The sequence below is a fragment of the Dermacentor silvarum genome, chromosome 1 (genome assembly GCF_013339745.2).
Source record: "Dermacentor silvarum isolate Dsil-2018 chromosome 1, BIME_Dsil_1.4, whole genome shotgun sequence".
Classification (NCBI taxonomy): Eukaryota; Metazoa; Arthropoda; class Arachnida; order Ixodida; family Ixodidae; genus Dermacentor; species Dermacentor silvarum.
This window is the reverse complement of record NC_051154.1, coordinates 132,558,784-132,572,634: the sequence shown is the minus strand read 5'-3', so window position 1 is coordinate 132,572,634 and position 13,851 is coordinate 132,558,784. Positions and strand designations below refer to the sequence as shown.

The 13,851-nt window shown below is 40.7% G+C and overlaps 1 protein-coding gene across 1 annotated transcript in view; it reads right to left on the bottom strand.

Moving 5' to 3' along the window:
* The window catches only part of LOC119436054 (uncharacterized), a 293,233-nt gene that overhangs the window by 31,005 nt on the left and 248,377 nt on the right, over positions 1–13,851 (bottom strand). Inside the window, exons 17-20 of the mRNA XM_037702798.2 lie at positions 13,731–13,819; positions 10,443–10,613; positions 4,427–5,484; positions 502–657 (exon numbers count right to left, since the gene is read on the bottom strand). Coding sequence (XP_037558726.1) covers positions 502–657; positions 4,427–5,484; positions 10,443–10,613; positions 13,731–13,819 — 1,474 coding nt within the window. The remainder of the gene's footprint in view (positions 1–501; positions 658–4,426; positions 5,485–10,442; positions 10,614–13,730; positions 13,820–13,851) is intronic.

Genomic DNA, 13,851 nt, shown 5'->3' with positions numbered 1-13,851 from the left:
CTGCATCATGCTGTTCGAAAGAATGTACAGCAAGCCATAGCAACACTTCTAGCAACAAGTTCATTTGTACGCACAATAAACACATTTATGTACACACATGTACACAAATGCCCTAGGAACTGGAAGTGGGGACATCTGCTGCCACAGCTCAACTGGTAAAACAAAGCAAATGATGTATCGAGGTCATGGGTTCAGTTTCCACAGGCAACAAGTTGTCTTCCTCTCCACTTCCATTTCCTTTCTGTTCATTAACAAGATGAAAATAAATACCAGTTAACTCTCCCCTACAATTACTAGGCATTTTAATCATACAAAATCAGTTCATTTTCTCCTATGCTTTCCTTAGCCTCAATGTATGTTGGCTGAATTTTAAGTCCAGAATACTATGAAAAGCACAGCACACTAACTCATTTGAGGGCTATAAAGCTTTTGAAGCAAGTAACAGAGCCTATACATGCAAAAGCACAACTTTGAGAGTGTTGCTGCTAATTTTTCACTCACCTCAATGCCTTCTTTGTTCATAATGGTGCTGTCCATTTTTAAGATAGCTGTTTTGATTGTTCTTGGAGGTGGAAGCTTGGTCATGCCAATGTTAATGGCATTGGAACGTTTGGCATCAAGCACTATCACCTCATTCTTCTTTCCTTCTTGGTTTTTCTGTAACCGCCATAGCATATTGCAATGAACAAGGTAGGAAAAGGAGCAAGCTTGAAAGCATATTTTTAAAGGTTACTACAACAATGTTGAGAATTGATGTAAAAAAGAACGAAAATTACACATGAATTTCATTTCTGTATGAAAATTACAGATTTAAACCAGTAACCTTGCAAAGTGAAAGAAAGCACTTGCCTCAGTTTAAGCTCAAGATCATAATGTTTTACTTTAGGAAAGAATGGTGTAAATCAGTCAGATACCCTTTGTGCACACCAATGAGAAAGAGAGATGCCAATAACTTGAAAACATGCCAATAAGCTAGAGCAATTTTGCCGAGCCTCAGAGTGAAAATTTCAAAAAAGAAGAAAAGAGAGGGAGAGAGAAAAGCAAGATGAAGATAAAATGCGGGAGAGCTTTGTACTGACAAATATAAAATGTTTAAAGAACACTTTCAGTACACTGGTGAAAGACGATATCCATCTCCTGTGCATTATACTACAAGCACTCAGGCTTGCAGAACTAGGACTAAAAAGGCCACGTCAAACTACAAGCATAGTGACATGTAGCCATGCATCTGTGCTTTAGGAAAAATTAAGACTGACCCACTCAAAGCCTGAGTCAGTTATTCCATGAGATTGTAACAGAATCACAGAGTGTTGGCTAATCAGCATGTTGAACAAAAATAAAAAAGGATTGCTTATAAAAAATAAGATATTTCCCAACGCTCCTAATGACAAGAAAGTACATGCCAGCATCCTATCTGTTCTATTCCATAAAATAGGCCACAAAAGTTCAGACAAAAGTTACTAGAGGGAATATAGCAATACTGTCCATAGGAGCTTCAAATGTGGCAGCTCATTCACAAGGGACTCGTACAATTGTACATGGATTTTTCTCAACTTGCATTAAAGTTGGCTTTAAACATCCTTGTGGCTTCTTGTTAAGTGTCTTAAAGCTAATATGTAATCATAAAATCATCATATGGCAATGATCAACTTAATTCAACCTTTGCAAGCTACCGTTTAAGTGTTTCCAGTTTCCCACAAAACAAATTGTTTAATGTTCCAAGAACAATTTACCCATGGTGGATGTTTTATAGCCCAAATATAACCTGTATTCAAAGCATACATACAATAAACAGTCATCATTTACTTAATGTACTGAAAATTTCATGACATAATAGTTTTTAATGTTACACATTCAACTGTTGCATGGGAACGTGGTGATGCAAGAAGACAAAAAAGTTGATAGTGCAAGAAACAGTACTTTAAAAAAGCCGTAACTACATTCTCCATGAATATCATGGACAAGTGAAAAAAATTGTAGTACTGCATATGATTCTAATATGGTGACTGAACTGCAGTGACAGACTGCTCTAATATTGCAATGTTTTAGTTTTCGAACACAGGAAAAAGACAAACAATGTATGTGTGTCAATAAATTCATTACATATGAAACTGTATAGGATTAGTAGTACAAATAGAGATCTTAAATTTTAGGGTGTTGTTCTTAAACACATACGAAATTTCCCAATGTGAAGTGAGATGTTACACCTCGGCTACGATTGATGTAATAAATTCCTTTTGTAGTTCTTGTTTCGTGTCATGAATTAAACAAAATAGTACTGGATCATTAGAGATATTTTGTGTTCACCGCATTCAGTCAGGTGTGATCATGTTTAAATGGTGAGATAGCAAAGGGTGGTACAGGCAAATGCCAGTAAATAATAGGATAGTGTGCCATGTCAATTCAATCAGGTGTCTTTTGTTTACCACCAGTTCGAGTAAGTGCACCAACTTTTGTTGAATTCATTCTCCACATGAGGTCTTGAAGAAAGGGCGTTACATAAGAGCTAAGCATCAATTAAAAAGGCTGATTCCTGGCAAGACAGTCACACAATACCACTTGCAGTTCACATCAAAAATTGTCACTCCTCCCTTTGCTAGAAAGTAAAGCAAGTAAAAAACTGCTCAATAAGCTTTCTTGCAATCTTGCATTCGGTTCTATTTTTTCTTGTTCTCCCATACTCCTATATAGGGTGCTACATTCTGTGGCATCAGAAGCTGGGAGCACAATGGCCATCAAGCGGTCTGCAGTATATGGTATGATGTAGACGACCCACCCCCCCATTGACCCTCTAATCAATCAGAGTGTGACCAATGTATTCCCCCTCCACCCTCCCCATCCATATATTCAACAATTCCAGTCACCGGTAAAAATATTCCTCCAAAATGCCCAGCTGATGCACTAAGCATATGATTCTCTTCTGTACATGTTAGCCAGCCCTCATGGTACGCAAGATGACTAATCCTAAACCGAGTCTGTCATTCAGATTATGCATCAGCAAGAGGATTATTGTGCGCTCAAAGGTGTGTGGTTATGCTTGCAAAACTGGCTTTGCCCAGCAGAAATTAAAAAAAAAAGAAATTGCAGCAGGAGATGTAACCCTGCTTTACTGATCCTGGTGACATGCAAGGCAGCGGAGAAGACAAAGAACAAAGCCTGTCATAGTTCTTACCTCCTGAACAGAGCACAGATTTCCATTGCAGGTCATCAGCCCAAGCAGCAGCAAGTGTGTTGCAAGGAGAGACGCCTTGTGTTAGCAAGCATGCATACCCCGCAAGAATGAAACCACAGCCCAAACCTAAGCCTTGAAAGTCCAAATCACTCGAGTACTTTAGTAATAAAGAGCAAGAGAGGACAGTAATAAAGCAAATGGCAACTGTTACAGAATGAGAAAGCTCCATAAAGCTGTATCCTTTCGAGAAAACCGAGAAAGAAAATAGGAGCTGTTCTTTTAAATAAAAACAATGAAGGCTTCACACAGTGATGATACTGCTTGGTTGCATTATTAAAAGAGTTCTAATTGATTTTACTAACATGAATAAAGATTTGAGCTTGCCATGCCTGAAAAGCACATTTTAACATAATCATTTCTCAAGCAAGCTAGTAAGTATAAACTAGGAGATTATTTTTAATCCTAGTTTCTTTGATGACAGCAGGCTAATCTTGCACGAGTCTGCAATATTTTGTTACTTTTAAAGGTATAGAGGAAATGTGTAGCAGTCACATATTTCATAGGAGAAAGAAAAATGGCTGCAAATAAATAAGCAAACTAAATAAAATAAGCTAAAAGTGTAGCAACTTGTGATACAACAACACTACAGGTAGCTTTTTCACGTTTTGGCTAAAGTACTTTTTTACAGACCTGTGGAAGGGAGAAAACTGCAAGAGGGTAAACTGCTTACTTCAAGTAAGAAAATAGAGGCTAATCATACCTTACAAGTTTTTACACTCCTTTCTATTTTGTAGACAACAGGTATGAGATATGGGCATCATAAACAAGTGCATCATATTGTATTTGCTTATCCAGAACATTTACAGCAGAATTTACAAATGCAGGATTAACAAATGTTGATAGAGAGAGGCTCATACAAAGCATCGCTTTTATTACTACAAAGTTTGCACAGAAATTTTTCGCAAAGTCAGCTATATGTCTATGAAAATTTTAAAGCTTGATATATTTACCACCATTTCTGTGCATACGCAAGAGGAAAGCTTTACTTGGTGGTTTCACAAAAGTACATATTTATTAATTTCCCAGGAGTACCATATATGCTCTCTGTTACAACACAGGCAACAGGTATCCTGTTTGCACACATGCAGCTGCATAAGCCCAAAATGGTTGTCACACGATCAGGTCACTAGCAAAGCTGCAGCAAGGCATTAATATGCAATGAAAATAGTATGTCGTGTAGACCGGCTGGCTTACCCTGTTCAGGACTTCCTTGGCCCTGCTTTCAAACAGGTGTTCCAGCTTCTGCGTGTCAACATGCACCCTGTTGAGTTCATCCCAGATGGTCTTCTTCTTGGCCATCTTCGACAACATTGCTGGGTCTACTTTCACTTCCTTCCAAAAAAGTTTTACTGTCTTTTTGCTCTTTGGCGGAGGGGCATTGAGGGCTTGCTGCTGTGCCTGCTGCTGCTGCTGCCGCTGCTGCAGCCATGATGGAGCAGCTGGTGGTGGTGGAGCAACTTTTGAGGGCCCACCAAAAGAAGGGCCCCCCATAGGTGGTGGTGGGGGAGGTGGCCCTCCCATGGGAGGAGGCGGCCCTCCCATTGGAGGTGGTGGTGGAGGAAGTCCCCCTGTGGGTGGTGGTGGTGGTGGCGGCTGGCCAGCACCACAGTTCATTGGTTGGAGCACATCTGCATCATCATCATCCCTTAGGTCTGTAAAATCAAGGTCATTGATGAGGAGTGGCCTCCTGATGGACCGCACTAACTGTTCCCACTGCACATCATTGTCAGCCTTCCACAGCAAGTCCGGAATTGAAGATGAGCTTGTCTGTGGAAGTAGTGATCGGAAGTCAGATCGTGAACGTGATGCTGCAAGCCCTTCCTTTGCTCGACTGACAGCACCCGCTGTGGAGATGTCTGCGGCTGGGCCGTCCGTTGTCCTTCCACTGATACGATCTTGAAGCTCTCGAAGACCATCCTTTTTAAGCTGTTGCGGTGGTCGAACTAACTCCTCCTCACGCGAGTTCTCCTCTTCTTGGTTTTTCCCATACATCATGGAGAGCATCCAAGACTTTTTGCTGGGGTCCCTTTGTGTTGGACTCATGTAAGGCTGAGGCGATTTGTTTGGGCAGACACTGAAAGTCTTTGGTGGTTCCACATGCAGATTTGTAGGCCTCTGAAGTGGAGAGAAGTTAGGAGCTGCAGGTGATTGCTGTTGTTGCTGCTGTTGTTGAGAGAGTTGTTGATTTTTTCTATTTTCATCTTCAATGCGGCTTTCAAAACGGGAACGGGTGCGTTCGATGAAGGATGGCCCTGTAAAATATATAATCAGTTTTCTGGGTAGTAAGAAGACTCACCTTTTCTACACATATAGATATTAAAATAAGTATAAAATGTTGGACTGTGGCTAGGCATAAAATCAAGATGCCTATTTGGATGTCTAGATATTACGACTTCAATACATTCCCTTGTGTAGTACCACATGGTCTCATGTCTCATATATAGGGTGTGCTAAAGTTAGCCAAGCTGTTACAGGGAAAAAAAAAAAGGAAAACACACAGTGCAAGATATAACTATAAGACCGACTGTGTTCAGTTGCTACCGAACATCGTGGGTCCTATAATTGTATCTTGCACCATAATTTTTTTTTCATTTCTTTCTTTCAACATCTTGGCTAACGTTAGCTGGGACACATGGTATATGCACCATCCAGACAGTAAAACACTTATGTTTATTGCAACATGATATGCAAAGGCAAACTGATCATGCTACAGTGCAGATGAATTTAGGCATGAAATTCAGATGGGTATTCCAGTGCATATTGTGCTGTCCTAGAAGCATGGTCCCAATCATCATAATTTAGTTAGTATGCATAATATGCTTGATAGTGTATGTGCAAAAGTTTTTGTGTGTAGGCCGTATATGATTAAAGAAAAGTGATCTCCCTTAACTCTTTCCGCTAGAAATTTGCTAATGTCCTGTGCTTTGATGTTTCAATGTTTTATTCCAAGACGTATTAAAGGACAAGTATACCGTGACACATTAAATTGTACTCTGATCATTGGTGTTTTGAATGGAAGCTGAAATAATTGTTCAAAGTTTTTGAGAATTCTGTGAAACTTCAAAGAAGCACCTCAGGGAGCATGAATGAAAGTAATAATTGGCAATTTTTAGTGTAGGCACTGAGAGTAAAAAACATCCTAAATATAGAAGATATGTGCCTTCCTCCTAATTCCCAGTTTCTGTAAGTTAGACCACGCAGAAAAATATAATGCATATTTGGTGGCATGAATTTTAGCCATACTGATGATCGTGCTATGCGAAAAAGCCTTGGCCTCTCATATGTGAAAACAAAGAAGCGTCTATTATGCTCGGAGCATTTGTTTTTACTCATTGTAGCAAGCACCTGGTGCCTTTTTTCCTGTATTCTTCAGGCTCTCGAAGCAATGGTTGTCTGGTTGGGGAGCATCCACAAGCCTCCTTATACTTGAAAATCGTGTCCGATAAGTGTCGATGAATAGACCACTGGTCTATTCATGCGCCTTGAACTGGCACTGGAGCTGTCACATGCTTTGTACAGTTCTTGTACAGTACTGTACAGTCTTGCACAGTGTTATAGGCACCGGGCGGCCGTCGTAAGGTGCCAGCATCGCGCCGGCGATATGCTGGCGAACAGAGCGCCGCGAACGGCAGCTGTCAAAGCACTGGCATGTGAAGCAGACGACGGGACGAAGGCGCTCGGTGCTTCTGGTGATTTGGTACTGCGGGTTATAAGGGCTGACGCACCGGAAAACGCATTTTCATGTGTCTGCTTTTGAGAAAGGTCATCACCTGTACGAGGCAGATCACATTCGTGGCATCAGGTAGTATATAAAGCAGAAAACGAGCGCACATTGCGATGCAAATGCACCACGTGAAGGGAGCTCACCGCGGCAAGCTAAGACGTGGAACTCTTGCAGTTATATTCCAGATGTTATTTTGCTTTGCGCTTTAACATTACCGTGTATTTAATCATGAAAATATGCGAATAACACAAAAATTATGGACAGAAAAAAAAGGAGACATACATCTTCCTTATTCTGTTTCTTGAGCTGCTTCGCCGATCGCACATATGTCAGTAAGTTCCCGTTCTCTGTCCGTTGTAGTTATTTTATCTTTGCAATGCTTCCTCCATTCTTGATTGCTTTTAAACTAGCCCAATCTTCAGTCACGGCCCATTTTATATAGCTTAGCGCGACGGGAGCCGTCGGTGGCGGCGAGTGTGAACACGCCACTGCGTTGGCGTTTGCCGTCGATGCACAGCACAGTCGTGTGCCGGACGCAACCAGAGTTGGGAATTGCTAGGAAGGAAAATGTACATTAAATGAAGACTGATACACTGATAAGACGGCAAAATGACTACAAATCTGAGAGTTCGCCTTCGGTGCCCAAGCTCCGGAGCCGTTACACTGCGGAGGCGAAGACAGGCAAGTGGCACCCGAAGCTCTTGCGTATGAACGGCTCTTTTATTAACGTTAGAACAACTAGACCATAGCAAATCAGCGTTGGAAATGTACAGTGCCCAGCGATTGAAGCGCTGGCAGCGCGCGCCTGCCACGTACCGTTCTTTTTTCTTTTTTTTTTCTTTTCGTGCCACAGGTGAGCGCCGTGGGACCAAATACAGTCATGATGAGTTACGAAGGTTATCGCTTTCACTCTACACCATAATGCATCAGTTTAGTGTCCTCAGCGCTTACAGTCAGTGCAAAAAGCGCTGGCGACCATGCGATTTGTGTATCGCGTTTCAATTGCTGAGCGCTGAACGCGCTGTTGCCTACAAACCACACATATACAGACTTTCCACCTGAAAAACGGGTTTCCGTGATGAACAACGGTTAAATTGAATGGCCTAACCAGCTTCAGTCATGTTCAGTAGCTGTTGGTGCACCCAAAAACGCAACATGTTTGATCATACTTGGTTTCACGCCAGCGCCTGCTGCGCGCGGCCCGGCCGCCACATGCCATTATATTTGCGGCGCCGCCGCATGAAGGCGCCACCAGTCCAAATTCATCCCGCGCCCAGTGCCTATACAATAATAAACAAGGGCATTTCCACAGGTGATGTTCAAAAAGTTTAGACTTTTTGAGAGATTAGACTGCTAGTCAAGCTCGTGCCAGCCAATGTGAAATCAACTGCATGCTCTCGTGTGAGTGAAAACTCCACACGACAGAAAGGAATGCACGTAATAAGTTGTACATAGACTGTGGAAACACTGACTGATAAAAGCAACCCACCGCGGGAAAAATTAAAGTTGCACTTGATTTAGTCAAACACAATCTTCAAAACAACACACACTCCTGAGCATGTAGAGGTGTTGGAGACATTGGTAAAACAGCGCCGACATTGGATCAGGAAATTAGACAACCCGATAAAAGCTTCTGCGGCTTTACTGCTGCTGCCATAAAAAAATTATGTTGCTGAGTCGACCAAAGCCCAAATTTTGCGTTGATTGGGGAATTGCTAGGAGCACTAGAGGCTAGTTTTGGCGATGCCTTTTGTTAAAGTTTTATTTTTCCAGATACTCCAGAGAGCCAAAAATTGTCAAATCTAACGAATAGGTGGTTAAAGTGTTGTCGCCATTTCATACGGTGCATAGCTTTGCTTGTGGAAGAATTTCAACGGCAACGTTTCACTATGTGTCAAAAAACTGTTGATCAAACTGATAAATTTTTTTGGCCCGGTAAGGAAAGAGTTACATTCCTTGAGGTCCCACAACGATGCTTGTATCTGACAAGCACTGTTGCTTGTCAGGAACAAGCATCTACTTTCCAGTCATTCCAACTAGAACATATTTTGCATATTTTGATACTGAAAAGCAAGTTTGACCCTGTGAACTATGTCATAAAATATTTATTTTAGCTGTTCAGCACTGTTGCTTGGCAGTGCGTGAAATTCATGAAGGGATTCTCCAGCACAGAGACTGAAGTTTATGGAGTATGTTATGAAGTAATAAACTGCATGTTTTCATCTACCTTTGTGTCATTAATAAACAGTGAATTTCTACTGGTCTTGTCAGAGAAATGAAGTGTGGTCTATCCCCCTAGCTTTTCTTCATAATCAACATTTATCCCAGTGAAGTCTTTTAGTAAGTTTCATTGATTTGTGAATGAAGGCACAGATTCTTATTTCCTTTTGCAGAAATCTTCTGTCAGCTATGCAGGACATCTAAAAGAGGAATAAAACTCTTTTCTTTGATGGAGCAATTCTCACATATCATAATTTTTGCACATCTTCTCTACAATGTTAATGGTGAAAGGGGGTCACCATGATCAACCACAATGCCAAATGCTATGTGCAAGATCAAGTGCACCACTCATACGGGGTCTTGTTTACATGAAGGCACTTCAAACCATATGAATGGAGGGGCTATGAGAGACACTGCAGTTGAGGGTTCCAGATTATTATTTATTATTATATTATATTACATTACATTACATTCTAATATAGATTATTATTTCTGACCATCTGGGATTCTTTAACGTGCACCCAAAGCACGATGCATGAGCATCCTTGCATTCTGCCCCCATCAAAATGTAGCTGCCGTGGCCAGGAATCAAACCCATGACATTGTGGTCAGCCGCAGAGCACCGTATACCTGCTGAACCACCATGGTGGGTAACCCACATACACGATGCACTTCTCCTTCAGGAAAATAAGGTAAAATGTTGAGAATACATGTTTTAATGGCTTATAACAGATAGTGCCACAAATCCAGTGAGAAGATAAATGGGAACTTCATGATTAAGAGCCACTCAAGGGTGCCTGGCTTTGCTGACATCTGATTGCAAACAGATAAAGAAAATCTAATTTCATGCCTGCTAACAAAAATAGACATAAATCTACTGCTACAATGAACCTTTACAGTATACTCAACCTTTGCTAAGCATATCAGTATATAGTAATATTCTGGGACCAAATGCATCTTATGTAAGCGTAGTTTGTAAATGGCCAGTGCTCATGGATTTGCCAATATACGTAATAGCACACAAGCCACTAATGCAACAATAGCCAAGGCATCAGAAAAATCTTGAAAACCAGTTAAGTAAGCTGGCGTATTTTGTGAAGCTGGCCTCTGCTTTCTAGGCAGAAAAACAAATAAAAAATACATATGACTCTACAGACGCTCATCAAACTTATACAGGAAAGAAAATGTCATGAAAACAAAATTTGGCACATAGTAACATTGAGAGTATGAAAAAAACTCATTATGAAATCTACTTGATTCACACACCTTTCTGAGGCTGCTTCTCGGTGAAGTTTGTAGGTGGAGATGGGACAGGGGGTGAAACGGTTGTCTGATGATCACGTCCATTTTCCTCCTGTTCTCTGATGAGGCAACGATTACGAGCATCCCGCTCTCGCCGTCGCCTCAGTGCAGGGGTAATGCCATTTACAACATCATCTACAACAGCACAGAGAAAAAAAATGGTAAGTCATGTATATTTGTCACTACAACAACATTCCTCCACAGAAAAGGAATTTATTCAGCTAGAAAATTACAGAAAAAAACAACAACAATGCCAGTGTCTGTGAAATTACGTAAGTCATTCTAAATGGTTTGCATTACAGACCCCCTCACACAATGCCTTTGAAAGGCGGTATCAGACGTGAGGTTGCCTTTTCTCATAAATGATGGTTTTGCACTTTTGAAATCCATTAATACAAAACTATGGTTATGTAACGTTTCCTTAGCTGTATACAAAGAGTTTTATGAAAAGGTGTCTTTCCTGGAGGCATGTGGGTGGGTAGCAGTAAAATAGAGGCAAAAAGTGAAGTGTAAGATTTTGAATACCTATTCTAAACATATACTTCAGGATATGACTCAAAGCTGCAGTTGGAGCAAGTTATAAAGCCCCATATTGCACATGCTCAACGTTTTTAACCTTATCAATGCTAGACAGCAAGACTAATGAAACTGCACTAAAGTGGACACTAGAAAAGCAAAGTGCTTATAGCAATAATGTGATGAGCAATCGTATGTCACATTAACTGCCTCTCGTTATATGAACAGCCATATTGCTGTGCAATGCAGTGAATACAGTTCTCACACAATAGAACCAGATTAGATTAGTACAAGTCCATACAGGGTGTTTCCAGCGAACACTTTCAAAACTTTTTAAAGGTTGCCTGTGGCAGATAACGCAATTCTAGTTCATGAGCTAGCCTACTCGAAGAGGCAGACATTACTCGCAGAAAAAAATTGAAATGCATAATTGACTAATTAACAAAAATTTACTTATTAAGTTTTGAACTAATTACCTCATGGCCCATACAGCAATTTACATATTCTAGCCGTGGAGTTCGCAAGGCGGATCCACTTGGAACGAATTCTCAGGACGACACCAGTTTTGAGATATTATTTCCTGAACTTTGCGGGGAAATGCATTGGCGTTCTAGTTACTTTTGTGCTGCAATGAATAAAACAATGTTTTCTTAAGAAATTAACTGGAACGCCAATGCATTTCTCCGCAAAGTTGGGGAATTAATACCTCGAAACTGGTGTCAGAATTCGTTCCAAGTGGATCCGCCTTGCAAACTCCACTGCTAGAATTTGTAAATTGCAATATGGACCATAAGGTAATTAGTTCAAAACTTAGGTAAATTTTTGTTAATTAGTTGATTATGCATTTAAATTTTTTGTGCAAGTAATGTCCGCCTCTTCGAGTAGACCAGCTCAAGAACTAGATATGTGCTATCTGCGACAGGCAACCTTTAAAAAAATTGGAGGACGCTTAAGCTTCGCCTTTAAGAGTGGAACGCGATAGCATTCAAAGATCCCTAAATGCTTGTCAGGCTTCCCGGCAACTGCAGCTTTCTTTTTTCTGCACTTTTACCTCTGCGCAGGTGACCAACCCGAGCGTGCTACTGCTGTTATGGTAGAAATGCTGGAACAGGGTTTGTGTTTTGAGTTTTCTCGTAACAGAATTATGTTTTATCGTACATTCAATTTACAATCTGACTATCTTGTCTGTAGGTTGTGGTTAAGTTGTACTTGACCGATTTTTCTGACGGATCTTACTTTAATAAATTCAATTTTGTTCACTAACGCCTTACACCACACGGGCAGCCTGCGCGGTCGTGGTGGTTCAGGATGATTTTTTCCGCCACCGCTGCCGGATTTTCAGCGACACGAGGCCCTTAACACTGTCATGTTAAAATTTTTGAAAGTGTTCACTGAAACACCCTGTATAATGGAAGTCAGAAGAAACTGATAAGTCAGCCTTTATGTAACCAAGGATATTCTCTTTTTCTCTGCTCCTCATCCTCTTTTTCTTCACAGATGGATGCATCGACCAAGTCTCCTGTGCTAAGAGCATGCTACATCCCCAGCGGTTAGCAGGCAATCAGTGTTCAGAGGGCAGTAGTGCTCCAGCAGCTGCCACACTGTGCCTGTGGCTATGCTGACTAATGTCACTCATGCAGTCTTCCACGTGTTGCAAGCTTATCCTTAATTTTTCTGATAATGTGCAGCAATACATTACCATGAAACTACTTCACAATGCAAATAATCGTAATTAGGAGGAGAAAGAGCCTTTGTGCATAGCTAAGTGAGACTTCATGTTGTGCACAATGTTACCATGGGCAATTTCAGCCTTAAAGTAGCATCCAAAAAGTTTATGTGCAACTGTACGCTGCTGGTTATTCATTTGTTTCATTTATTTGCTTGTAAAAACAAAATGAACATATACAACGAATCCATGCAAGTTATCATTCTAATAATAAAATTACTGGCACATGTGTAGTGGCAGAATGCAAGAAAGTTTATCACTGGTGAAACAAAACAAGCAAAACAAGCAAAGCTACAGCCTCCTGCACCTTAACTGCCCCCCCCCCCCCTTCGCCACGATAACAGCACGGAACTGAAGTTTTTTTAAGTTGTAAATATGAAAAGAATATTGCACAATACCTTTTCTTACCATTTTATTAATTTTAAATGAAATTCAATGCCTCTGCAATGCTGTTCAAAACCAATAGGTCAGCCTCAAAATGTATGCTACCTAGTATGTACTGACATATACTTTCCCAGATCACAATACTATATTGAGATAAGAAAAGTTTGAGTCACAAAAGAGTTGAATTTGTTTAGAGCCTTAACATGCAGCCTGATAATGAAAGTTCCAGTCAGCACAATGATATGTGCAGTCAGCGTATTGCATCTTGTGCCAGTAAGCTAAAAAGGAAGCAAGTTTTTCAGAGCTATTAATTTTAGTCTTTGATAGCATATGTCCACATAAAACTGCACATCTTTACATATTCTGAAATGCAAAAAGTGATTACTCTGCTTCTAAGGCAGTTATGCACCCAGAAGGTTCCTCAGAATGATTATTGTGTGTGTACCGAAAATCTTCATTCTTTGCACATTTAGCAGCCCTCTAAGTTAAGCTTTTCACATCATGCCCTGCACGCTTCAAAATGACATGAAACAAAACTATATATTTTATTGATGCAGAAGAAGTCAACAAAAAACTCTGTTCTTCATATTTGTTAGTCTGGGGACTTAAGTGTACACTCAATTCACCTATTTCTGGGGTATCAACATCATTGTGAGCGATCCCATTCTTTCCATGGTCAGGCGTTTTTACTGGCTCCTCATTTTGGTTCACATCCCTGCAAGTACCAGAAAACGATTCATGTCTACA